General features: G+C 54.2%; 10 protein-coding genes across 10 annotated transcripts; 9 read left to right on the plus strand and 1 right to left on the minus strand.

The window, feature by feature from the left end:
• The first annotated feature begins 32 nt into the window (after window positions 1-32).
• EI97DRAFT_499435 (uncharacterized protein) lies at window positions 33-1,066 on the plus strand. The gene is made up of 2 exons (XM_033802605.1): window positions 33-173; window positions 266-1,066. Coding segments are annotated over exons 1-2 (615 nt in total). The 5' UTR covers window positions 33-171; the 3' UTR covers window positions 879-1,066.
• A 2,144-nt stretch (window positions 1,067-3,210) lies between these two features.
• On the plus strand, window positions 3,211-4,183 carry EI97DRAFT_222841 (uncharacterized protein). The gene has a single exon (XM_033793873.1). It carries the CDS (start codon window positions 3,401-3,403, stop codon window positions 3,899-3,901), a length of 501 nt encoding a protein of 166 aa, XP_033656434.1. The 5' UTR covers window positions 3,211-3,400; the 3' UTR covers window positions 3,902-4,183.
• Window positions 4,184-6,595, plus strand: EI97DRAFT_222842 (kinase-like protein). The gene has a single exon (XM_033793874.1). It carries the CDS (start codon window positions 4,465-4,467, stop codon window positions 6,571-6,573), a length of 2,109 nt encoding a protein of 702 aa, XP_033656435.1. The 5' UTR covers window positions 4,184-4,464; the 3' UTR covers window positions 6,574-6,595.
• A 1,718-nt stretch (window positions 6,596-8,313) lies between these two features.
• EI97DRAFT_440403 (putative hydrolase) lies at window positions 8,314-10,580 on the plus strand (the record flags this gene model as incomplete). The annotated part of the gene is made up of 7 exons (XM_033799627.1): window positions 8,314-8,629; window positions 8,680-8,899; window positions 8,951-9,135; window positions 9,186-9,616; window positions 9,668-9,889; window positions 9,943-10,217; window positions 10,283-10,580. The coding sequence occupies 7 exons, from the start codon at window positions 8,314-8,316 to the stop codon at window positions 10,578-10,580; spliced, it is 1,947 nt and encodes a 648-aa protein (XP_033656436.1).
• A 464-nt stretch (window positions 10,581-11,044) lies between these two features.
• On the plus strand, window positions 11,045-13,631 carry EI97DRAFT_431142 (uncharacterized protein). The gene is made up of 2 exons (XM_033797859.1): window positions 11,045-11,518; window positions 11,626-13,631. The coding sequence occupies exons 1-2, from the start codon at window positions 11,386-11,388 to the stop codon at window positions 13,152-13,154; spliced, it is 1,662 nt and encodes a 553-aa protein (XP_033656437.1). The 5' UTR covers window positions 11,045-11,385; the 3' UTR covers window positions 13,155-13,631.
• Window positions 13,632-13,673: 42 nt separating this feature from the next.
• Window positions 13,674-14,699, minus strand: EI97DRAFT_372429 (ribosomal protein S2; the record flags this gene model as incomplete). Its single annotated transcript, XM_033795350.1, has 3 exons — window positions 13,674-14,105; window positions 14,164-14,378; window positions 14,474-14,699. 3 exons carry the CDS (start codon window positions 14,697-14,699, stop codon window positions 13,674-13,676), a joined length of 873 nt encoding a protein of 290 aa, XP_033656438.1.
• A 201-nt stretch (window positions 14,700-14,900) lies between these two features.
• On the plus strand, window positions 14,901-16,163 carry EI97DRAFT_431144 (uncharacterized protein). Its single transcript, XM_033797860.1, has 2 exons — window positions 14,901-14,968; window positions 15,017-16,163. Exons 1-2 carry the CDS (start codon window positions 14,923-14,925, stop codon window positions 15,970-15,972), a joined length of 1,002 nt encoding a protein of 333 aa, XP_033656439.1. The 5' UTR covers window positions 14,901-14,922; the 3' UTR covers window positions 15,973-16,163.
• Window positions 16,164-16,415: 252 nt separating this feature from the next.
• Window positions 16,416-17,900, plus strand: EI97DRAFT_223061 (acyl-CoA N-acyltransferase). The gene has a single exon (XM_033793875.1). It carries the CDS (start codon window positions 16,525-16,527, stop codon window positions 17,602-17,604), a length of 1,080 nt encoding a protein of 359 aa, XP_033656440.1. The 5' UTR covers window positions 16,416-16,524; the 3' UTR covers window positions 17,605-17,900.
• On the plus strand, window positions 17,750-18,156 carry EI97DRAFT_456334 (uncharacterized protein; the record flags this gene model as incomplete). The annotated part of the gene is made up of 2 exons (XM_033800717.1): window positions 17,750-17,875; window positions 17,923-18,156. The coding sequence occupies 2 exons, from the start codon at window positions 17,750-17,752 to the stop codon at window positions 18,154-18,156; spliced, it is 360 nt and encodes a 119-aa protein (XP_033656441.1).
• Window positions 18,157-19,239: 1,083 nt separating this feature from the next.
• On the plus strand, window positions 19,240-24,435 carry EI97DRAFT_492536 (Pentafunctional AroM protein). The gene is made up of 3 exons (XM_033802319.1): window positions 19,240-20,004; window positions 20,052-24,242; window positions 24,300-24,435. Exons 1-3 carry the CDS (start codon window positions 19,411-19,413, stop codon window positions 24,318-24,320), a joined length of 4,806 nt encoding a protein of 1,601 aa, XP_033656442.1. The 5' UTR covers window positions 19,240-19,410; the 3' UTR covers window positions 24,321-24,435.
• Window positions 24,436-25,098: the final 663 nt, after the last annotated feature.

A 25,098-nucleotide genomic window follows, 5' to 3' on the forward strand; every position in this document is an offset into this window, starting at 1 on the left:
CAACCAGCGCTTGACTATTGCCTTTAGTTAACGTGACAGAAGTCTACCTCTTGTGCCTTGGTAACAGAAGTTAACTGACGTCCTGAGGGAAACTGTCCCTTTTAATATTGCATGCGCGCGCGGTCCTCTTTGTCTATTCAACGACACGGAGGTGATAGATAGCAGACGTTGATGTAAGTTCAATGTCTGGGCTTCCATCCAATGCCTTCTGGGCTTTGGAAAGGGCTTCCATCTTGTAGCGAATCGCTCACGGCGGGAATTTTAGGGCTCTCGACACGTCAACAAGAAGATCTTGTTGTTTTGGCCCGATGCCTCATCTTGGGCGGGTGAGAGATGGGGTGTCGTGGCGCCTTCCCAAAACGCAGCACCCAACAACACCTACTACATGGACTTCAGCCAGGCTTTCTCTCTCCTTCCCTTCCCTTCCCTCTCTCCTGCAAAACCATCTGTTCTGTTGCCCTTTTGTAGGAAGCAGTGCGTCTCCTCTTCATCGGTTCTCCTTCGTCCCACAACCGCGGATTTACGACCTCTTGAATCTGCCAGCATTGCCCTGGCAGGACCACCGCGATGAACAAGAAACACAAGCTCGCACTAGACTCGGACGACGAACCGTTGTCTTCGAAGAGACAGTTCGTTTTCGTGCCCGAGAAAACACCAGAGAAGGGCTCGAAGAAACCCAAGCCACGCTCAGGTCGGCAGACTTCGCTGGTCTCATTCTTCTCCCGTCCAGCGAACCACTCCAACCACCGTGCCGTTGGCAACGTCGGGCCAGCACCACCAAAGGCTCAAAGCGGTGTCGCCGGCAACAGCCATCCCACCCCCACTGCCGTTGGCAAGGACGGGGCAGCAGCACCCAAGCTCCAGAGCAGTGTCGCTAGCAACAACAACTCCAACTACAATGCCGTTGGCAAGGACGGGGCAGCAGCACTAAGCTCTAGAGCGGTGTCGCCAGCAACAACAACTTTACCCCTGGTGCCGTTGGCAAGGTCGGGCCAGCACTACAAAAGGTTTAGAGCCATGTTGCCAGCAACAACAACTCCAACCACAGTGCCGCTAGCAAGGTCAAGTCAGCAGCATCAAAGGCTCAGAGCGGTGTCGCCAACGATCAGGCTGTCAACCGCGCTTAAGAAGGCCGTGTTGACCAAATCGTTGCGAAACCTAAAGACCAATCCCACCCATACCTAAAGGTAGTCCTGAACACCCTTATCGAGAGACTATGGGAGACGGGCACTAGTCAACCTCGCCTAATGAATATTGGTGGAGTTCGGACGCAGGCTCTGGGTTGGTACCTCGAGCTATGGGGTTCGGGTTTAGACAAGGAGGCTTTTGCACCTGTACAGGAACGCCTGTGGTCGTTTGTCCGCCTAGAAGTAACCCAAGCTTTTGCTGAAAGCTGCACACCTTTTGCCGTCTCTGCGTAAGTTTCCCTGTATTGGTTTGACACTCCTTCCCTAACACTGCGACTAGACTTGCCGCGTGGAAGACCCCTATCGCCCAGTTCCCATCTGAACCTGGAATCTACCTCTACGTTATTCCGTTCGAGTTCGGGATACAATTCTATATTGGGCAGTCGTTTAATGTGAAAAGGCGCGTTACAACACATAACACCTCTTCCTTGTGGACGGGATGCATCCATTACAATTCGACTGAGAGGTGCCGTAAGCAAGGCGGTGAGGATTTCTTCATTCTGGTTGCGGTCGTTCCGCTACCTAAGGAGCTCTCTACGCCTATGCCATTGGACCTTAATATCCTTGAAATGCTCGGTTGTATCTTGTTCCAATCTTGCCCGTCGGATCTTCTAGTACCATGGATACCACCAACGACACAGAAACTGCTCGCGGACCTCCACTGCCTCAACGTCTATTCGCCGCTGCAACAAAGCTCCATGGATCTAACAAAGAACTTGACCTTCCTAAAGAACAGTTCAGACCCGGACCTCGTAGCACAGGCTGATAAGAGAGCGGAACTCTTGTCGTCTCGTGTGAAGAGCGGCGTTGCGAAGAGGGAGGAAAACCGAAGGGCAAAGGCACTGACCACAGGCGAGATAAACATCATGTCACGCACGAAGATGCATAGGAAAAAAAATGCTAACAGAGCATTACATCAAGCTCTGTGGTTTTATGCTTGTCTTCCCCCAGTCGCTCAACCTTACCGCAGGCCCGGCGTGGCTCATATACGACGTCGCCGATGGCCCAGATGCCCATCCGCATCGAGCAGCCAAGGCTGCAACGCCAGAAGACCCATCGTACTTGCTCGGCTTGAAATTGATTGCAAAAACCGCCGCGGGCAAAGAGATTGAAGAATGGTTGTCAAGCGAGACCGATAAGTACCGGTGCAAAATGAACACGGTGTGGGATTTTATAACGGGAGTCCCACAAGAAGTGACCGGAGAGACTCCTGGGAGGTTCTATATTGAGCAGCTACAAAAGGCACCCTGGATTGCATCTAGATACACTTAGTCACCTGGGGAACGCTACGACAACCGGCCGTCCTTGCAACTGGGACGTTCTGCTCCGCGCTACCGCATCGACCTAACAACTTACAGTTGCGTAGCATCTCGAACAGCTCACGGTAGCATTTTGTTTGACGCATGATTGAGCGTCTTCAGAGATGAGTTAGGAGCTCAATTTCGAAAGCATCAGGGTCGATCAAGGCCTTGTAGATACAGTATAGCTAGCGAATGCAAAGGAAGTTTGGTCGACTGTGCGGGCAATCTTCTTGTGGGCACTGAGAGATGTCTCTAGGAGCGACAGGTTTGGTGATGCAATAGAATGAATGGCTTATGCTAAAACCTAAACCCCGTAAATAAGATATTACACTGTGCGAGCTAAGGTGACGGACGTAGAATGAAATATGGCAAGGAAGCTGAGAGAACAATGATGAAGAAAAGGCGTGGCTGGGGATGAAGCTGGCCCGGTCACTGGTGGCTCATGCACGGTATGTGGTCCGTGCATTATGGGGGACTTTCCATCGCAGCCCCCACGGATTTCTTTTTCTCCGGATGTCTTCTCAAGCTTCATGACGACCCATACCTCACCGGCCGACCTGTCTGCTGCTAATGACGACGAAGGTGTGGCCTAGCCTGACAACACTCAGCCGAGGTCTCTCTCACCCTTGTGCGGACCAAGCTCCATACAGCTCCCACGCGCCCCGAATTCGCCCTCCTTCGCCCGTCAGCATCCCAGCAAGGAAGGAATCAGATGTTCGCTGCAGTGTGCTCGGGAGCGTACAATCGTGAGCAACTGTTCCGAAAGCAATAATGTCAGTCTAGACGCGCGTCTCGGCCTTTGAAAATTGGAAAGCTATCATACAGTTGTCCTTTTTTCCAACTTAGCCTCATCTCTCCAGCGCTGTGCCGCAATCTCGAGCTCGTCTTGTCTGCAGTACGAATCATTATGGAATGTCTACAAAGTCGTGTCATGGCTCGGAAAGGCCATGCCGACACCTTCCAGGCTCTCGCACAATATCGAGTACGCGACTTTGCATGCACAGTATGTACAGATTGTCGGGTCGCCTTATCCAGCGTGTGGGTTCGAGGAAGGGACCGCTGGATCTGAGGTTCACGCCAATGCCTCGCTGCTTATCTCCTCCCTCATCAAATGCTTCAGATGGAAAACAGGTACGGGCACGTGAAGGCCCCGATACCTGCAACGACACCCAGGGGCTCACGATGTCCACAAGGCGAGCCGCAGAGCCAGGCCGGAATTCCTGTGGTACATTCCTCTTGACCGCCCACAGACAGCACCAACGGGTCTCGCCGTGTGTGATGCGCCGCCCAACGAAAGATGATATCGCCTCTGTTTTAGCCGCGATCCGGTCGGCTGCTGTTGAATCAGGATCCACGGCTAGAGGATCACCAAACCCTCTTTTGAGGCACCGCTCCACTGCTGAGTTCCCTTAGCGCGTCAATTTGGCTCCGCCTCTGCCCCTCATGGACCGTCGCTTGAGGCTTCGAGCTCGAGCAATAATGGGTAGGGCCCACCAGCTAATTTGGGATGCTTTTTGCCGAGCCCTTATCAACCCTCGACCTGGTTAACGGCTGAAAGTCGTTGTTGCAGCTGCTTGCCATTTTCGTGGTGAGCCATAGCGTCCCAGGTGGGAGTCTGCTATTGGGGAGTCGTCATTGGTCCTGAACTGGCCTCAGAACGCGGGCCACCCGAACCATGTCTTCGCTGCCGCGCCGCTTGCCACCCGAACCTTCGTCTCTGTGCGGGCTTGTACAACATCTCTCATATGGCCATTCATTCGACCCGTGCTGACGCTCTCTTGTGTCACCCTCATGGCTCTTAGGCTCTCTTTTAATCGTCGCACTCCCCTGACAAGCTAGGTCCCTCCTCCGATTTCCCACAGCATGCGAAGCCGATGCCGTAGCCTACAATATCGAGCGAATCCGACCGTATCCTGCGACCGAGCTACCCCACGTTTCCAAGACCCCATGGTTGCGCCGATCGACAAAGCGCCAGCATGACCAGCAAGACGCTGAATAACGTCGTGAACGAGCAAACCGTAACTCTAAACGCACTCATTTATGGCTACGCCGGGCACTCACTCGTTACGCCTCATGTAGCACTGCAACAAATCTGGTGGACCGAAGAGAGGATCAATGAGAAGGTGACGACCGAGTTCATCACGTCAAGGCTCCGCCCGAACGAAAGGCAATGGCTAGACCGACCGGTTGGCTTCGGCGATCTTACGGACGACACATATATGGACTGGATCCTGGAGCGGGCCAGGCGATTATTCCTGGTGCTTGCAACGATTGGAGAAGCGGAGAAAATATTCACGGCCGTGGAAAAGGCCTGGGACGATGACGACCTGCCGCTGCAAATGGAGGATATCGAAAAGCTGAAGTTGTCCAACAAGCGGAACGATAACGTCAATGCACGGTTCTATCAGACGCAGTTCACGTTCCTCCTTCGAGAACTGGAGGAAGGCGTGCATATCGACTATGGCTCGAATGAGGTCTTGCCGTTGGAATATGTCATGGGACTTCCGCCTGCCGTGTCACTGCAACACTGGTCCAGGGTCCATCGTCCGAAGAGGCCGAACGAGGTCTATGTGCGAAGGAAGTTTCCCCTAGGGACTGCGGAGGACCCAACCGCATCCGAGATGGACTTCATCATGGACGTCGAAAGCGCCCGGATGATCGAGCACGACCATATCGCACCCGTGTGGGCCTCATATACAGCCAAGGGAAACGGATATACCCTTACTAACTTTGTCGGACAACACACACTCCGAACATTTATTGACCACCGCAATCCCGCACAGTATCAGAGGCTACCCAAGCCGGAACGGAGATTTCTCGTGCTCGGATGGCTGCACTGCCTCGCGGATGCGATTACGACTCTGCACCAAATGGGATTCTGTCATTCCGCCATACGACCCTCCAACATTCTCATCGATGAGCGCAATAGGATTGCCTTTAGTGATATTGGAAGCTTGGAGACTTTTCAGAAAGACAAGAAGCCCGATGCGATGGAAGCCTATGTGTATAGTGCGCCCGAAGCACACGCCGATCCGGATGCTGTCGCGCCCGATGTTCCAGCGCCTTCACCCGTAGTGGGCACAGGGCGAAAAATCTCGGTTGCGAGCAGGGGGTCCACGGGCTCGTCGGACAGCAACGGGACACAGCGCCAGAAACTCTCAAAGACGCAGACGAACGACTTCTCGGGTTTCAATTTCGGTTTCAAAAAGGCCAAGCCCGTCCCGCAGCCGCGATCCCGGATATTGGAGACGGAAAAGGCAGACATCTTCTCCCTTGGTTGCATCTTCCTTGAGCTTCTGACGTTCATGCTCAAGAAGAAACCCCACGAATTCACCAAGCACCGCTCGTCCAAGCAGAAGATCAGTATGGGAGGAAAGAATTCCCGCGCGGATTCCTCATTCCACGCAAACCTAGACAAGATTGATAGTTGGATGAAGATTATTGAAGAGGCATCCTTTGCGCAGGAAGACGATGCCTTCCGTGCCGTACCTCACATCATGAATCTGATACGCGCCATGTTGAGTCGAGCCCCGAACATCAGGCCTAGTGCTCGAGATGTGCGGGACCGGCTCCTGGACATTCTGATGCACTACACGTCGATTCCAAACATACACTGCAGCTCCCACGTATTCGATAATGGACCCGCTTACACTGTTTCGAGCTCGGATCGAGCGTCCACCATGTCGTCCACCTCGACCATGACCACAACGACAACCAGCTCGGACGCAGACACAATCCGCTTCGGGTCAGCGTCGTCGTTTTCATCCGAGGAGCGCGTGTCGTCGATATTGAACTCTTATTCGGATCGCTCCACGCTAGCAAGCGTCTCCGAGTATAGCGATGCTGATTCGATCCATACAATCGAAGGGCCATCCGCTTCGTCGATTGACACCGCCGTAGGCCAACCTCGAGGCCAGCGTCTGCCTACGCCTCCCGTATCGCCCATGTCACCGATGTCGCCGATGTCGCCCAGCAGTCCACAAGGCAGACCACCTTCGAGCCCCTCTAGCCCATCCAAAGTTCCTGGTGCACCTGCTACATACAAGATCGAGCCGTGGAACAAACCCTTCCTCTTGCTGCCATGAACTCTCGAGTTGTTGTTGAGCGACTGACTGTTTGAATGCGAACTCACCGGCGCATTTTCCGCCACGTGCTTCTGTACTGGGAACCACAGCAGGCAACCCATCCGCCAGGTTGGCCGACTGCCAAACGGACTTCATAACCGCTACCCTGCTGAAACTTCTTGGAGCCTGTAGTGGAGATTATCCCAAAGTCATGAAGGCACTGTCGCTTTAGGAAGGTTACTAGCGCCGAATATCCATCAGGCTTGGCGTATATGACAAACAAGAGGACTGGAAAGTGGCACGAGGCCTTGCGTCGGTTGGACGAGGAGTTCGTTAGGCACTTGCACTGCCCTTTGCAAACCGGCGTGTTGTACTGGAAGGGCCATGATATGAGCAGTAGGCGGCAATGCGATGCTGTCCCACCATGGAAGCTGTACTTTGACCCTGGAAGAGGATGAGGTGCGATGTTCCCGGTAACTAGGTACAGTAATGTCACCGGTCCGGGATTTAGATGGATAGATTCCATTTTCGAAAGTCTAAGCGGTCGGGAGGTTTCCCACATCGTCAATCTGGGAGGGAGCCGGTGGCGGTGAAGCGTGGCTCACGTGTGCGGGCCATGAACCCCCGGGTCCTTTGCCGCGGCGGTGAGACGGCTCGTACACCGGTACTCCCATCTATAGATTCAAACGAAGCTTTTTGCCTTGCGGCGCCAACCGTCAGCCGCCTCAGCCACTTACAATCCACTCGCTCAATTCTTCCTTGGTGATTTAGCTCCACCAACACCTTACAGGCTTAATCAACTGTAGCTCCCGCGTGCAGCGTCATGTCCCGAATTGCATGCATCAGCGGGTGCGGAGAATACTTTGTACCCTCGTCGCGGGGGATCAGCAAAAGGAAACTCGTGGACCTTGCCATGCGTGATATCGCCATGCATGTGGAAGATCGTCTTCGGCCCTGCTAGCGGTCGAAGATCTTTCCGCCTGGCGATCCGTGTTGCTCCAGTGCCTCAACATCTTTCAGCAAGCACCCAGTACACTATGAACGTCCACCGTGGTTTTCGTCCGTATTTGCCCATCCTTGGTGAGCCTCACCAACTGCGCGGTATACCGCCGCGCTGGCAAGGGCTAAGCATGCTGCACGAACGTTGACGCTTGTGATATGCATCTGACCTGTGGGCGCATTCAGAGCCTAACGGTCCGACTTTGACCTTCTCGATGAGGGAGTTCGACTCTCTTCACGAATTCGCGATCAGAGAAATCCCGATTCCCTGCTCCCTTTCATCAGCCTACTGATTCTCCTAACGCGCCCAGATCGGTCTACTTCTTGTTCTATTTCTTCCGTTTGTATTTAGTTGGCATCAAGTCATAATACGGCTTATACTCTTCTCTTCACAAGCACTCACTCCATGGGCGACGGATTGGCGGAGGTCACCTGGGGAGAAGCTGGTGACCGCAAAGCCAAGGATATCAATCCAGCAGACATCGTCACAACCTGGGTAAACCCCCACGGTCAATCTTATTTCCCCGCAAAATCTAAGCCAAGAGATGCACACCGCCGGGGCAAGGAGGAGGGTGAATGTTGAGGTGGCACGGGAGCGGTCACTGCTGGTAGGCACCACACCCCCTTCTCAAGCGGTCCCGGCTTTGGCCTCCCCATATATAATAACACCCTTTCCACTCACAGCCTCCTTCTTTCTTGTCCAACCTCTTCCACAGCCTTTTCCTCTGACGATTTCCTCAATCGACGACTTCACTCCCTACCATGCGCTTCTTCTCCTGCTTCCTCTCCTCCCTCGGGGTGACGTTCGCCCTCGCCGCAACTAACCTCAATGCTAGAGCGAACACGGCCCCGTACGAGTTGAAGAATGGCCCGCTCGATACGCCATGGACGCAGAAAGTCGGCACGAACCCTTGGCCCGAGTACCCTCGCCCTCTCCTTGAGCGCAAGGATTGGAAGAACCTTAACGGGGTCTGGCAGTACCAAAACACCAATGCCGATGGTATCAACCAGCCACCTTTTGGTGTGGACCTTCCTCAATCTGTCCTGGTTCCGTTCTGCCTGGAGAGCGCCTTGTCTGGTAAGTTTCGTTTCGCATGTTTCAAGTGACATAAACTGAACATATTCAAGGTGTCATGGAATCCAACCGTTTGTACAGTTGGTACCGGACTCACTTCGATGTTCCCCGTGAGTGGCCTGCTGGAAACCGTGTCCTCCTCAACTTTGGCGCCGTCGACTATGAGGCCACTGTTTTCGTCAATGGGAAGAAAGTTACGACGCACACCGGTGGATATTGGTCGTTCACAGTCGACATCACAGACCAACTCTCCAAAGATGGGCCTAACGAATTGTAAGTTACTCATATTCTGTGTGACCTGACCAAAAAGCTAACAATCTGTAGGCTCGTCTTCGTCGATGATCCAACGGACAAGGATATGGTCCAGATCCCGATTGGAAAGCAAACTTTGTCCCCGTCCCACATTTTCTACACCCCGTGCAGCGGCATCTGGCAGACAGTTTGGATCGAATCTGCTCCATCCACCTACATCTCCAACCTGCAGATTACCGCAGACATGCACGGCAAAGGTAAGCACCTCGCCACATTAGCTGTGTAAACGTACACTGACTCCGCAAAGTGGAGGTGAAGGTCGAGGCCTCCGACGAATCCAAACTGCCGATTGAAGTCACCCTCCACGAACCTCGAATCGGAAAGCCGACTGAACGTCGCGATGACAAATCTGAACCCATCGCCAAAGGCACCGGGTCAACGCTGACCTTCAATGTCGACTCGCCCAAGCTTTGGTCCCCGGACTCTCCGAATCTGTACGACATGGAGATCAAGTACGGTAATGACACTATCAAGAGCTACATCGGCTTCCGCACGATCTCCCGCGGTGTGGTCGAAGGCGTGGAGCGTCCGCTCCTCAATGGCGAATTCGTCTTTCAGTTCGGCACTCTGGATCAGGGTTTCTGGCCTGACGGCATCTACACTGCGCCAAGCGTAGAGGCTATGACTTACGACCTGGAAACTCTGAAGAAGATAGGTTATAACATGGTTCGGAAACATGTAAGTCGCAACATGCCCTTGGGAATCTGTGTTGCGCTGACTTCCATGCAGATAAAAGTCGAACCGGCCCTGTTTTACCGAGCGTGCGACGAACTGGGCTTGCTTGTTATCCAAGACATGCCTTCCCTTCGCACCCAAGTCATCGATCCGAACACTCGACCCGATTGCCCGGGCTGGACTCCTGTCGCCGATCCGAAAACCACGCAGGAGTTTGGGCGCCAACTGGAGCTCATGATTCAACAGCTCCGGAGCTATCCTAGCATCGTCACCTGGGTAAGCCCTTTTCCACCCTATGGCTTTTCCTGCAAGCTACTGACACCACATAGGTCATTTACAACGAGGAATGGGGCCAGCCCCGTGTCAATCCGCCCGCCGAATTCGAGATGGTCGACCGTATCCGGAAGCACGATACCACTCGCCTCATCAACTCGGTCAGCGGCTGGCACGACCACGGTGCCGGCGACTTCCACGACAACCACCACTACGCCAACCCCCAGTGCGGCACCCCCTTCTACTCGCGCGTAGCCACGCCCTACGACCCCAAGCGCATCGCCATCCAGGGCGAATTTGCCGGCATCGGGCACAATGCCTCGTTCGAGAAGTAAGCCTTCCCTTCCCTCCCCACCACCCCCCCCTCTCTATCATCCATACTCATCCTCACCCCAGCTCCTGGAAAGTCGAAAGGTCCCTCCGCGAGGTCGACCAGACCTACGAGCTCAACGCCAGCATCGAGATCTGGAATTACCGCGCGCACATCCTGCTGTCGGAATTGCTGGGTCAGGTGGAGCGGTTCGCGTGCTCGGCGGCCGTGTGGACGCAGACGACGGATGTCGAGGGCGAGGTCAATGGCATGTTGACGTATGATCGACGGGTTTTGAGGCCGGATTTGAAGGTGTGGAATGAGGATATTAGGAATTTGTATAGGGCGGCTGCGAGGAGGGGTGGGAGGAAGGTTGAGGGGTGAGGGATTGAGGAGGGAAGAGGGAGGAGGGAGGAGGTAAGGGGCGGATGAGCCCGGCCTCGATGGGCTTGAGGGACGAGTCTGGTTGGAGTGGTCCACTGGTGTTTCTGAGGGCCTTTTCTGGAATGGGATACTGGATGGAAATCGGATACAGGGGATTGGCATTGATGGAGTGGGACATATCCCCCAGCTTGGGAAATGGAAAGGGTGAATAGGATTCGGATTGAAGGAGATAATATTCCTCAACTTCATGTTCCACGCCCCCAGTATCACCCCCAGTATTCTTGCAAATACTGCCCCAGCTTTTCTCTCACCAAGATTCAATGTTAACGCCACGGACGATTCCACCTTTTCTCAACGTTGATGTTCCTTCATCCGGCAATGCCACCGCAACCGAGCAGGCTAACTATAAATAGCCTCGCTCGATGCGGGGCTGTGATGGCGAGCGGGACTACCCGCCGGAGATCTCGACGACCAACATTCACCCATCCATCAATCCGTTCGTGTTTCGCTCATTCACATCCGACGTTCTTTCTTGCTGCCGTTGCTGTAGTTTATTGGTTGATTAATTGCTTGCTTGCTCCTTGGTTACCGATTGCCGCTTGCTGCTTGCTGATTGCTGATTCACGGACTGGGGGACTTGACGGTCAGGACTACTACGAGGGCTAAGCGGAGGACAGCCCGACTCTTACCGCTCGGTGTTCACGCTTACCTACCACCTCGCCGCTCGACGTACACGACAGAAGTACGACCATAGCGAAGACTCTCCCCGGTTTATTGGGTTGTCCGACGTACCGATCCCTAAGCCATGGCGTCTCCTCTCGTATCAGACGGACGGATGCTGAATCCCCGGGAAAAAGCACACTTCACAGTCCAACTCGGCGATCGGATAACGGGGAGGGAGAGTGGGAGGGAGGGCGCTGGGTTGAGGAGTGTGAGATGTACGTCTACGAAGTATCACGGCTGTTGGGCATTGCCACCGCCACTCCCAATACGCGCTTCGGAAGACGAGATGAGATGAATACACGCTGATCCAGACACGACGCAGATAACCACAAACCACCCCTCAGCTACGCGACCCGCAAGACCTCTCTAGCTGCCTCGTCAACGAATAATTATACCCTGGCGCTCTCGGATCAGGACCGTGAAGGCAAGAACACCGATGTTTTCACTTTCGTAGGACAGAAGACACAGTTACCGAGGAAGACGTCGTATGTGCTGCTCTTCGATCCCGCGGGGCAGAAAGCGACGCTCGAACCGTTGGACGAGACATTCACATTTAATCTCAGTAAGAAGAATGGGGTCGATGTTGAGGGGGAGTACACGAAGATTTATCCGAAGAAACAGCAACAGAGTAGGGATAGCGCAGTAGGAGGCGTGAACGCGAGTCAAGATACCACAATCTCGGCCGGAGGAGACGACCTTTTCGGTGAAGAGGCAGGGAACGGTCATACCCGAGCTGCGCTGGAGAACGAAGAGCCCGACCCAGATAACCCGTATGATTTCAGACATTTCCTCTCGCTGACGACGCAGGGTACCGCGGAAGGGGGGAACAGCAAGCGCGGGGATGAGAGCGAGTACGGTTCGCCAGACTATAGAACAGGGACGGTGAGTGCGAAGGGGACGCCTGTAATTCCGGCGAAGAAAGCGGTTACGGCTGCGGCTACACAAGCGGGTTCTGGAAGGAAGCGCAAAGAACCGGAGGCAGATCCTTTGGTGGGGAGAAAGACTAAGAGTGCTGCTTCAACGACTACCAAGAGTGACAAGAAGACACAACAGACGGCGACTGCAACGATGGCGACGACAACAGCACCGCGTGTCCGACTTGATCACCGCGCTACCACCCATTCGAAGTCAGACGCCAAGTCCAAGCGAAGTAGAAAAGCGGCAGCATCTTCCACTGGCAAGGTCATCAAGTCGGCCGAAATCGTGCATTCCAGCGACGAGGACTCCGACGGCGACGACATGCACCTCGACATCAGCACTACCCGCAGGCCTACGTCCCCTCCCCACGCTACCCACGACGAGGCCTCAGACCGCGACGCCGAAGGCTTCTCGGACGACTCCGACATGGGCGGCGCCGGTGGTGGAGGCGGACTCGAAATCGAAGTCCCCGACGCGCATCCCCACACCCGCCGGCCGAACGCTCTTTCCTCCCTTGGCCTCGGACTGGGCGGCCTGGGGCATTTGCGGTCGCCGTCTGCGGGGCCGATTAGTTTGGCGAGCGCGGCGAATAGTGTCGCGGGGAGTCCGAGGGGGAGCCAGAGGGGTGCACGTGCGGATGAGGTTATTGAGTTTGGGGATATTGGTGGGGGAGGTGGGAGTGAGGAGGAGGAAGAAGGAGAAGAAGAAGAAGAAGAGGGGGAGCGGGACGCCGAAGGCGAGTGGGAGGATAGAGATGTCGAGCCGATGGATTTGGGCCCGCCGGCTCAGGGGCAGGAGACTGCGAGTGGTTCTGTGGCGCAGGCGACGACAACGACGGCACCGCCGGTGGAGGAAGACGAGGATGATCCGTTGTATAAGGAGATGATGGAGGGGTTGGCGGGGGATAGTAGTGAGGAGAGTGAGGAGGAGTAGGGCGCTTTCGAAGTGCTTCCGGCTTTGTGAGCGTGTTCATTTTGACCATCTTCTTCTCGGACTTTTTTTGATGATGACGTCGTTTCTCAAAGGGCGTTGCATAGCGGGCGTCTACATAGCACGATACCACGTTACGAATATCACGCATTCAATGTCACCCACGTTTTCAGGTACACAGCACACATCATCATCATGGAACAAGACTGGATTCGGAAGGACGGGCGCCACTTAAGTACAACCCAACCGCCAGTACAGGGCTTTCCCTCATCCCCGCGCAAGCTACCGATCAGCCAACCCGGATCCGAGTATCTTTCCCTCATTAGTACCGGCGATGTCTTCCCTCTCGACCAACTTTATCCGTCCATGAAAAACGTGAATGAACATTTGGTGGAGGTGAAACATTCTTTTTCCCAGACCTAGTTCATACTCCTGCTCGCCGAATTGCGGTCTTTTCCAGGGGTTATATGACAAGGGAGAAGCGAAGAGAAGAGGTCAGCACGGCGGAGATCACAGAGGCGTTTACCACTGTGCGGTCTCGCCGGCAGCACCCTCCTGAGCACCGCTGGCAGCCCAGTCACCACCGTCAGCATCCCAGCTGGCGCCAGCAGCAGTACCGCTAGCAGCAGCAAAGGCACCAGCAGACGCGCCGCTGACTTCCCACTCGTTGGCGAAGCCAGACTCGACGGGGCCGGCACCGACCTCATCAGCGCCGGGAACCTTGGCCTCCTCAATGCCGGCGGAATCCTTGTTCTCCTCGGCCTCGGGATCGCGGTAGAAGTACAGATCGGTCATGACGTCCCACTCGGTCTCACGGGTCGCGAGCGTGCCGCGGAGGCGGAGGACCTCACGGGCGAGCATCCACCAGATCAGACCGATGGCGTGGCGGCCCTTGTTGTTGGTGGGGATGGCGACATCGACGTACTCGGTGGGGGAGTCAGTGTCGCAGAGAGCCTATGCCATGTCAGACTTCAATTCCATGTATTCCCCTCATTCCGACGAAGTCACTCACAATGACGGGGATGTTGACGTAGGAGGCCTCCTTAATGGCCTGGGCGTCGGTGCGCGGGTCGGTGACGATGATCAGGCGAGGCTCCTTGAAGGAGCGGGTGATGTAGTTGGTGAAGTTACCGGGGGTGAAGCGGCCGGCAATGGCGACAGCACCAGTGTGGGCGGCGAACTTGAGGACCGCACGCTGGCCATAGGGACGGGCGGAGATAACGCAAACTGAGGACTGTCAGAACCTTTTGCGCATTGCGGATCTGCTGCCTTCCAGTCGCGTCGCAACGATTCTGGACATAGAAGCAGAGCTCAAAACGTACTGTCAGCCGGGTTGTCGATGGCGACAATGATCCTGGCAGCAAGGACAATCTTCTCCCAGGTCTTGCCAATGTTGATGACATTGACACCGTCGGGCCTGGTCTTCCAGAGGTACGGCTCCATGTGCACCTGAAGGTTCTTGCTTCCCAGATGGCACTGGGCGGCGAGGAGCATCTCGATGTCCGAAGACGTGGGGTTGAAAACCGCGGGCAGATTGCTGGGGGCCATCTTGAGTGATTGGCGACGCAGACGGCTGTGAGGCTGTGGTCGGGTAGTGGAAATTCTCGAGATGTCGAAAAGTCGCGATGGTGATGGCGGGGGATTTTGCTGTGCGTTGAGAAGGGTCGCTAAGCCTATGTGGGCTAGCGTCTCGGTGGTCGGATAAACCCAGAAGTTTTGGCTCCGACGAGACGACGAGCATAGCGGACGGCATCGCATTGACACAGCTCCAATGCCGCCGCGGATACCCATCCTGGAGTGCCTTCGGGCGGGGAAGGGTCAGTATTTTCAATTGTGTCCCATGGAAGTGACCTAATTCGCAGCAGCTCCCACTCCCGCCACGTTCACCCTTCCTCTGCGGCCCTTCTCCACCACCCCTATAGCTCAGGGCAAGAATACGGTGCGGCCGAAGAAGAAGATCTCTCACGATCCGTACATCATTGCACAGCGCAACCGCAAGAAGGCAGCCAGTCTTTCGCGCCGAGCCGAGCTCGAGAAGCAGCGCGTCGAGGATCTGGGCGACCCTGTCAAAGGCATCAGCACGCCATTCGTAGAGTCATTTGCAACCGGTGCTCCGATCAAATATGAGGAGGGAAAGAAGGTTCCCGAGGATGAACAGCATCTCAACTATGCGTTGAAGCCGGAGGTGGTTGAGAAGCAACTGAAAAAGTCAAAAAATCTCTCTGTTCCCCGCCTGGACACTGAGCATGAGCAACAGCAGCCGCTGTATCCCTGGCGCTCGCCGAACTACCAGGCCCAAGTCCCTGAGCTGACAGCGGAGGAGCTCGAAGCGCGCCGGGAGAAAGACCACGAGCGCGCCGCAGAGGCGATAAAGCGTATTACCGCTCTCGAAAACGGCTCTTCCAAGGACCGTCTGCGCGCCAACATTGCACGCTGCGTTCAGACTTTTGGCCGCCACAACACCGATCGCATCTTCCCTCCCCGGGCTCCTGCGCTGCCGCACGCGAACGCGAAAGAGCCCCACGCCATTCGACCGGAGACGAATGTTGAGGAGACCAAGAAGCGGATCGGTCCTGACACGGGTTCGTCCGAAGTCCAGATTGCCATTCTCACTGCGAAGATCAAGGCGCTGGCCGAGTTCTTGGAGACCAGAGGAAAGGGAGATAAGCATAATAAGAGGAATTTGAGGCTGCTTGTGCACAGGAGGCAGAAGTTGCTGCAGTATCTGAGGAGAAAGGAGCGTGGAGGACCCAGGTGGCAGCATTGCATTGAGATGTTGGGTCTGACCGAGGGAACATGGCGTGGTGAGATCTCCTTGTAGATGCGAAAGTGGACAATACGTGTGTATATTCGATCTGTATAACATGACTGCATAGAGTAAGTGTAGCCCAACATTACTGGATTTACCCGGTTTATAGATGTCGCGCATGCGGTTTTACCTAGTGAGAGATTCTTTGGCAGGAGGTCGCGTTGATGGACCACGAAAACCTTACAATCTGGACGAGTCAACATTCCCAAAGTCAATATGTCGATTCCGACAGCAAGTATGAGCGCCGATTCTGGGTTGTTGTCTGTGAACTCATAGTTTGAGCGTATACTCGGGATAGTTGATTTTCGAAAAAGGTAATAGTCGGGATAGCAGTTATGTTGTACTGCATGGTACAGTAGCTATTCATATTCACCGCTTATCATGACCATGACCCGCCCTTTTTTCGGCGATAGATCCCGAAAGGGCGCTTACGCCGTAGGGAACCTTGAACACGAGGTTGCACTTAGCTAACATATAGAACGCCAGACGGGCCTTGAACAATCTTTCAAGCTCTCTTGAATTGTACTCCAGGAAAAGTTAACTTTGCAACCATTTCAAGCAAATATGCCGATCGTTGTCGAACATTACAATCCCGCGTGGCCGCAGCACTTCGAAAAAATCAAATCCACTCTGCACACATACCTCAGAGATGTCACCATTGTATCAATTGAGCACGTAGGCAGCACGTCTGTCCCCGGCCTCGCCGCCAAACCCATTATCGACATCGATATCATCGTCACCAGGGACAACGTGCAGCCCGCCATCGATGCCTTAGTTCAAAACGGCGGATTCACATACATTGGCGAACTTGGGATCGTTGATCGACATGCACTGAGGGATCCAGACCAATCGCCAGCGAGGAACACGTATGTGTGCGTTGAGGGTGCCTTTCAGGTCCGCAATCATCTGGGCTTACGCGATACCCTTCGGTCGAATCCCGAACTACGTGACGAATACAGCAACGTCAAGTTGAATCTCGCAGCCCAAGGAGTCGAAGATATCGGGACTTATATTCGGGGCAAGAATGCCGTGATCCAAAAAATTCTCAAAGCCAGTGGTCTCCTTACTGACGATGAGCTGCGTACAGTCAATTCAGTCAATACGGATGGCGGTCAGATTGCCGGAACGAAGACGGAAAGACTGCTGCTGAGGGAATTTGTCTATGGCGATCTGGATGGATTCTATGAGTTGGAGTCCAACCCGGAAGTTGTGAGATATCAGGGCTTTCCTCCGCGTACAAGAGAGGAAGCAAAGGAACTTATCCTGGAAATTATCAGGAATGCTTCCGTTGCACCGCGCTCGCATGTGGAACTTGCGGTCATCTACAATCAGACCTTCATTGGTCGTGTCGGCGCGAGAATTAGCCATGCCCAGACAGAAGGACGAGATACTTCCAGAACTGCGAATCTCTGGTATTCGTTTAAGCCAGAGTGGCATGGGCAGGGCTTTGCTACGGAAGCAATAAGGAAGTTCGTTGAGCTGCTGGGGAGTCCGTTGAGGCTGGAGATTGAATGTGATCCGAGGAACAAGCGAAGTGTGAAGATGGCCGAGAGGCTGGGATTCCAGAAGGTTAGGGAGATAGAGAAGGCGTATGAGAATAAGGGGGAGTGGGTGGGCAGCGTGGTTTTTGAAAAAGAGATTTAGGTTCCGAACAACTTCCTCTGTAAGACCCCATTTCCAGCCCTGCAAAAGACAAAGAACGTGTCGATGAGTGAGATCTCTGAGGTAAGCCAGGTTGTGTGCAATAGCAGCAAATCGGCCCGCTTTCATGAGAACGGTATCCTGAAGTATGCTCGCTCAAACGGTCACTGAATTGGATGTAACCTTCGTGGAGCAGGTCCGAGATGAAGTGGCACTGGGCATGGATGCGTTCGACATGATCGCTTCCATGGATGAGCCCACGAGTGCGAAGCAGGTATGTGAGATCTTGATCGGAACCCTCAATTTGCTGACCTCCTTGAGATTACACTTTCTTCCTATCTTCTCACAGTACTAGAGAGGATCGCACCCCGTCTGGAAGCTTACTATAGCTCACTCTCGCAAGAATCGATCTACCGCCCCGAAACCGAGAAGAACCCTGCTCTAACACGATGGAACAATGTCCGCCGCAGGATAATGGAGGAATCTTTCTTTGTCGTCGCTAAACCTCCGGACATATATTCCGGCGAGGGGCTATCGATGGGCCGGCCTCACTAGCTCCGTAGTTCGATGGTGAGGCGGAAAATGAGTCAAGAAGCGGATGTGCCTGCTGTTCATCCACTACCCTCTGCGCCGCCGTCTGTTATTTCGAGTGCGGCTTCTACCTCGGGGCTAAGGGCTTTGAAGCTGGGCAGCCACTGAGATCGAGCAAGAGTTAGTTGTTGAGGTAGCTGCAGGGAAAAGTTTGAGATGGTTCGCATTGCGAGAGGGGTAAGATGCAAAAAGATATGGTTGGGGGAATGTGCTGGCACATATGAAGAGCTCTTAGATAATATCCCACTCTGTTCTCTTGGTGGTGGTGCAAATAAAATAGAAGTACTTCAAAGTCAAGGTTAAACCAGAACCACCCAATTCGAAACCTTCCATGGGCCCGACTCGTCGAGGATCAGACACTACCATAATATTCTATCGGCCTTAAGAGTTTCGCAACTGCATCTCATTACACCTTCTGACGTATGCGAAGGGTCTTAAGGGCTACAGCTGAGGAATGGGACGAGTGTGAGGAGGAAGGCAGGAGTAGCGAGAACAGGTGGATAAGCCATGGTTGGGAATGATGTACGATAGAGAAAACGATGCGAAACTCGACACTCCGAAGCCATGAAGGAATATGGAACGATTGGGTTGAAGCCAATGGGAGAGGAGTGCTGTCATCTGTGCAGCGGAGAAATGCCTACCTAGGTACCTTCACATGGAAAACGACGCTCCGAGCGCCAGATGCTGAGCTGGGTTCTTCCGTCATATCTCTTCTGAAATAGTCTCGAAACCGCTGTACCGGCGTTTTCAAATGCTTTGCACCTGGTGAGGACCCTCTGCTCGCGAACGAGAGAGAAACGTAGAATATAGCCAACTTCCATTCGCTCCAGGACCACTTGGCCCGTTTACAGTTCTCCAGTCCTTCCAGACATTACTTAGGCATCTGACAACTAGTCTGCAAGCGGGCTCTCCTGTTGCACGGGGGAGTGTGTTCGGGCCGTACTCGGTGATGGATGGAAGGGAATGAAGCCATGATGCCAAGACGTCGACCCCCGATATCGCCGACACAGGTTGAAGGCTGACCGCCATGACCAAAAGATTATTTTGCCGGAACATTTGACTCACGTATAACACCTATAGCAACACAGCGATGAGAAGGTAGCGCCCAAACACCTCTCAAGCTCATATTCCACTTCTCTCGCATTCCGGGTCGGCCAGCCGGTCTTAGGACCTTTCCCCATATTTTTGGAAGACCCCACTACAGGTCATACCAGCACCATGGCGAGCAACGCTCAACCCACCAAAGTGCCCATCCTTGGGAAAGAGTCAATTGTCGTCGACTACGGACTATGGCAGAACTACGTAGCACATGATCTGCTAACTTCGATTCCTTCCTCAACCTACGTTCTCATTACCGACACCAACATTGGGCCGCTCTACATACCCACCTTCGAAAAGAGCTTCAAGAAGGAAGCTTCGAACCTCAAAGAGCCTCCACGACTTCTTACGTACACAATCCCGCCGGGCGAGAACTCGAAATCGCGGACTACAAAGGGGGTGGTGGAGGACTGGCTGCTGTCGCAAGGATGCACGCGAGACACGGTCATCATTGCGCTGGGCGGAGGTGTCATTGGAGATATGATAGGTTTTGTCGCGGCCACATATATGAGAGGAGTCAGGTTCGTCCAGGTGCCTACGACGCTTCTATCAATGGTGGATTCGTCCATAGGTGGCAAGACGGCTATTGACACCCCCGCGGGCAAGAACCTGGTGGGCGCATTCTGGCAACCGGAGCGGATATACATTGACCTCAAGTTTCTGGAGTCGCTGCCAAAGCGCGAGGTCATCAATGGCATGGCCGAGGTGATCAAGGTAGGATTCCTGCGGTTGTGTCTAATTCGGATGTTGACAAGGAGTAGACCGCAGCCATCTGGAACGAAGAGGAGTTCACCGCTTTGGAAGGCAACGCCGAAAGGATCCTCGAAGCCATCGAACAGAAGCCGGTGAATGGGCGGCGGAATCTGGACGGCATCGCATCGATCTTGAAGCGCATAGTCCTAGGCTCTGTACGCGTCAAGGCTGAGGTGGTCTCCGCAGACGAGCGCGAGGGCGGTCTCCGGAACCTTTTGAACTTTGGGCACTCGATCGGACATGCTATGGAGGCTATCCTTACTCCTCAGATTCTCCACGGCGAGTGCGTCGCTATCGGAATGGTCAAAGAGGCTGAGCTCGCAAGATACCTGGGCGTTCTGGATCCGTCTGCAGTTGCGCGTCTGACGAAGTGCATTGCAAGCTATGGGTTGCCGACGTCACTCGCGGATAAGGTTGTGAGAAAAAGATCGGCCAACAAGCACTGCCCCGTGGACGAACTCATATCGATCATGGCCGTCGACAAGAAGAACGCAGGAAAGCAAAAGAAGATTGTGCTGATCTCTGGTATTGGTAGGACATACGAGAAGAAGGCTAGCTCCGTCGCCGACCGTGACATCAAGATCATCCTCTCGCCGAGTATCAAAGTCCATCCAGGAATCCCGTCCGATTCGAATGTCATTTGCACGCCTCCTGGCTCCAAGAGCATTTCAAATCGCGTCCTGGTTCTCGCGGCGCTCGGCACAGGCTCCTGCAGAATCACCAATCTCCTCCATTCGGACGACACCCAGGTCATGCTGGATGCTCTCTCCAAGATGCAGGGCGCTCAGTTCGCCTGGGAAAACGACGGAAAGGAGCTCGTGGTCACTGGAAATGGAGGAAACCTGAAAGCTACCGATACCGAGCTCTATCTGGGCAATGCTGGCACTGCATCCCGTTTCTTGACCTCTGTAGCAACAATCGCCCAGCCGCAAGGATCCATCACGTCTACCGTTCTCACCGGAAATGCCAGAATGAAGGAGCGCCCTATCGGACCTCTCGTGAAATCACTCCGCTCGATGGGCGTCGAGGTTCACTACAACGAGAGAGAGGGCAGTCTCCCGCTGCGTATCTCTGCTTGCGGAGGCTTCGGTGCCACCTCAGGTGACAAAGCTTTCTCGGGCGAGATTGAGCTGGCAGCAACGGTGTCGTCGCAGTATGTCTCTTCCATTCTCATGGCTGCGCCGTACTCCAAGAAGCCGGTTACGCTCCGTCTAGTGGGAGGGAAGCCCATCTCTCAGCCGTACATCGACATGACGATTGCGATGATGGCGGCGTTCGGCGTTCAGGTGGAGAAATCGCAGACTGAGCCTAACACGTACCATATCCCGAGCAAGCCCTATACTAACCCCGCGGAGTATGTTGTTGAGAGCGATGCTAGCTCTGCCACTTATCCGCTTGCCATCGCTGCTATTACCGGGACCACCTGCACGGTGCCTAACATCGGCTCCGCTTCCCTTCAGGGCGATGCTCGCTTTGCCGTGGAGGTTCTCCGTCCCATGGGCTGCAGGGTGGAGCAGACTGAAACGTCCACCACAGTCACAGGTCCTCCAAGAGGTCAATTGAAGGCTGTCAAGGAGATTGACATGGAGCCTATGACGGATGCTTTTCTCACCGCTTCGGTGTTGGCTGCAGTGGCGTCGTCGAATGGGGAAACATCGACGACGAAGATTTATGGCATTGCCAACCAAAGAGTCAAGGAATGCAACCGCATCCAGGCGATGGAGGATGAGCTCGCCAAGTTCGGCGTCGTTTGCCGACAATTCGACGATGGCATCGAGGTGGACGGGCGCGCGTACCAGCTCGATCCTGCCAAGGAAGGCATCCATTGTTATGATGACCACAGGGTTGCCATGAGCTTCGGCGTCCTAAGTCTTGTTGCGCCCAGCCCCGTGCTGATCCTGGAGAAGGACTGCACGGGAAAGACCTGGCCTGGATACTGGGACATTCTCAATCAGCTCTTCAAGGCGCAACTGGAAGGCGTGGAGCCACCGCGTGTTTCCAGGGAGAGCCATCACGGTCTAAAAGCGAACGACAAGTCCATCATCATCATTGGCATGCGAGGCGCTGGCAAGACTACCACTGGTGGCTGGGCGTCACGGATTCTCGGATGGCCTCTGGTCGATTTGGACACTGCGCTGGAGGAATATGTTGGTGTTTCAATTCCGGAACTCATCAAGGAGCGAGGTTGGGATGGCTTCCGTGATGAAGAGGTCAAATTGCTGCATAGGGTCATCAAGGAGAAGCCCACTGGCCATGTCTTCGCGTGCGGTGGTGGCATCGTTGAACTTCCCGAGGCGCGTAAGGTCCTCCGTGATTACCAAAAGAATGGTGGAATTGTTCTGCTGGTCACTCGCGACATTGAGAAGGTCATGAGTTTCCTCCAGGTCGACAAGACGCGCCCCGCTTACGTTGAGGATATGATGGGCGTATGGCTGAGACGAAAACCATGGTACTTGGAGTGCAGCAACTACCACTTCCACAGCCAGACTGTTGATTCCGCTGGCCTTGCCAACACACTGGAGGACTTCGCGAGATTTTTGAGACTGATCTCCGGAAAGGGCGAGGCGCTTCAGAAGTTGAGGAAGAAGAAGCAGTCGTTCTTTGTCTGTCTCTCAGCTCCTCAGATCGCGCCATGGGTTGAGACTCTGCCCAAGATCGTTGTCGGTGCTGACGCTGTAGAACTGCGGGTGGATTTGCTGGAAGATCCCAACTCAAAAGAGGGCATGCCGTCGCCGGAGTTCCTCGTCGATCAGTTGGCATTGTTGCGTACAGTTACCACTATCCCCCTCATATTCACACTGAGAACAAAGTCACAAGGCGGTAAATTCCCAGACGACGCATATGCCGAAGCACAACAGCTCTACCGCACTGCCTTGAGGTTAGGTGTGGAGTTCTTGGACCTCGAAATGACCATGCCAGAAGAAATTCTCCGCGAGGTGTCTGAAAACCGGGGTTTCACGAATATCATTGCTTCACATCACGATCCGCAAGGTCAACTGTCGTGGAGTAACGGATCCTGGATTCCGTTCTACAACAGGGCTCTACAATACGGCAACGTAATCAAGCTGGTCGGCACCGCGAAGAAGCTGCAAGACAACTTTGCTCTTGCGGAGTTCAAGGCCTGGGCCGAGAGCTCGCACCCCATCCCTATAATCGCCATCAATATGGGAGAACATGGCAAGCTGAGCAGGATATTGAACAACTTCATGACGCCTGTATCGCACCCCATTCTGCCTTCAGCAACGGCTCCTGGCCAACTCTCTGCCACCGATATCCGTCGAGGATTGTCCTTGATCGGTGAAATACAACCGAAGAAATTCTATATATTCGGGTCTCCAGTACAGCAGAGTCGCTCACCCGCTATGCACAACACTCTCTTCCGTGAGACCGGCCTACCCCATTCCTACGGCATCTTCGAGACGGCCGATGTCAATGACGTGAAGGACCTCATCCGCTCTGGAGACTTCGGTGGGGCATCTGTCACGATACCTCTGAAACAAGACATTCGTCCACTGCTTGACAGCGTAGGCCCGGAAGTCGATGCCATCGGTGCCATCAATACCATCGTTCCGGTAACCAATACGGACGAGAACGGTAACACCACAACCGAGCTCGTCGGCCGCAACACTGACTACCTCGGCATGGTCCTTGTCCTCCGCAACATGGGTGCCCAAGGCAGCGCGGGCCTCCAAAGCGGTCTCGTCATCGGCGGCGGCGGGACCTCCCGCGCGGCCATCTACGCCCTGCACGAGATGGAATACTCACCAATCTACCTCCTCGGACGCACCCGGTCCAAACTAGAGAAACTCGTCCAAGATTTCCCTCAAAGCTACGACATCCGCATTATCCCAGACGTCGAGTACCTCTCCACACTTGACAAGATCCCCACGGTCGCCATTGGCACTATCCCCGCCGACCAGCCCATCGACCCGTCCATACGCGAGACCCTTTGCGCGCTTTTCGCCAAGTCCAAGAGCGAGGACGAACAGCCCAAGGCAGATGCTCCCATTGGGACTTTGCCGCCTGGCGGAAAGCGTATTCTGCTAGAGATGGCATATAAGCCCTCTGTGACGAGCTTGATTCAGCTGGCGCAGGATAGTGGCTGGGAGACTGTGAGTGGGCTCGAGGTGCTGGTTGGGCAGGGGGTGAAGCAGTTTGAGTATTGGACGGGGATCAAGCCGCTTTATGAGGTTGCTAGGGTGAGTGTTTTCAATGATTGGTTTTGACGATGAGAGCGTGATACTGACTTTGAGTAGGATGCTGTTATGGCTGGATAGCTGTTGGGTATTTCTCGGGTTCGAGAGGGAAGGGAGGATTGTGGAATGGGCCGGCTAAATCATGTTTCGTAGGGGATATTTTGGAGTTGCAGAAATGTGAATGCAAAGTTGTGTGATGTTCTGTTTGGCCCCAGCTCCGTTGAGCGTTTTGATGTGATCACGTGATTAGAATTCTCAACACCCACGATAGCAATGGTTGCATAAGCGAGAGGAGCCACTAAAGAATGGAGCGGAACGAGAATTCATACGGAAGTGCGGGCAATACTTCAATATCACCAGTGGCTGCATGAATCACATGATCAGCGGACCCTTTTGTGCTGACTAATTTTTTCAGGGGCTCGGATCGGTGTAAACACTGAATGGGTGGCGAAGACTTACAGGACGATGTACTTGCCAATAGAAAGTCATATGTAGATGGAGTTCAATTTCTCGCATTTACGGAAACAAATCAAGCGCTATACGAGCGCCGTGGGCTATAAGTACACGTGGCGGGCTACTTTGCCGCCGCTGATACAGCTAAGGAAGACAAAAGCTAAATGCTCCACGGTCATATCGACAGTGTTGTCGAAGAGAACAGAATCGGGGCTCGAGCGCAACGGTGTAATATAGTACACAAAATCAGGGTCGCAATGGTACACCGACAGAGGGTTGTAATAGTACACCAAATTCAGGGTCTCAGAAAATAAGACAATGGGGAGGCGCCACGTCTCAGAGTAGGGGTTGTTCGCGGCTCTGCTCTGCGGAGGGAGGGATGTACAAAGAAAGAAAGAAAGAAAGA

Source organism: Westerdykella ornata (genome assembly GCF_010094085.1).
Source record: "Westerdykella ornata strain CBS 379.55 unplaced genomic scaffold EI97scaffold_4, whole genome shotgun sequence".
In the NCBI taxonomy this organism is placed as follows: Eukaryota; Fungi; Ascomycota; class Dothideomycetes; order Pleosporales; family Sporormiaceae; genus Westerdykella; species Westerdykella ornata.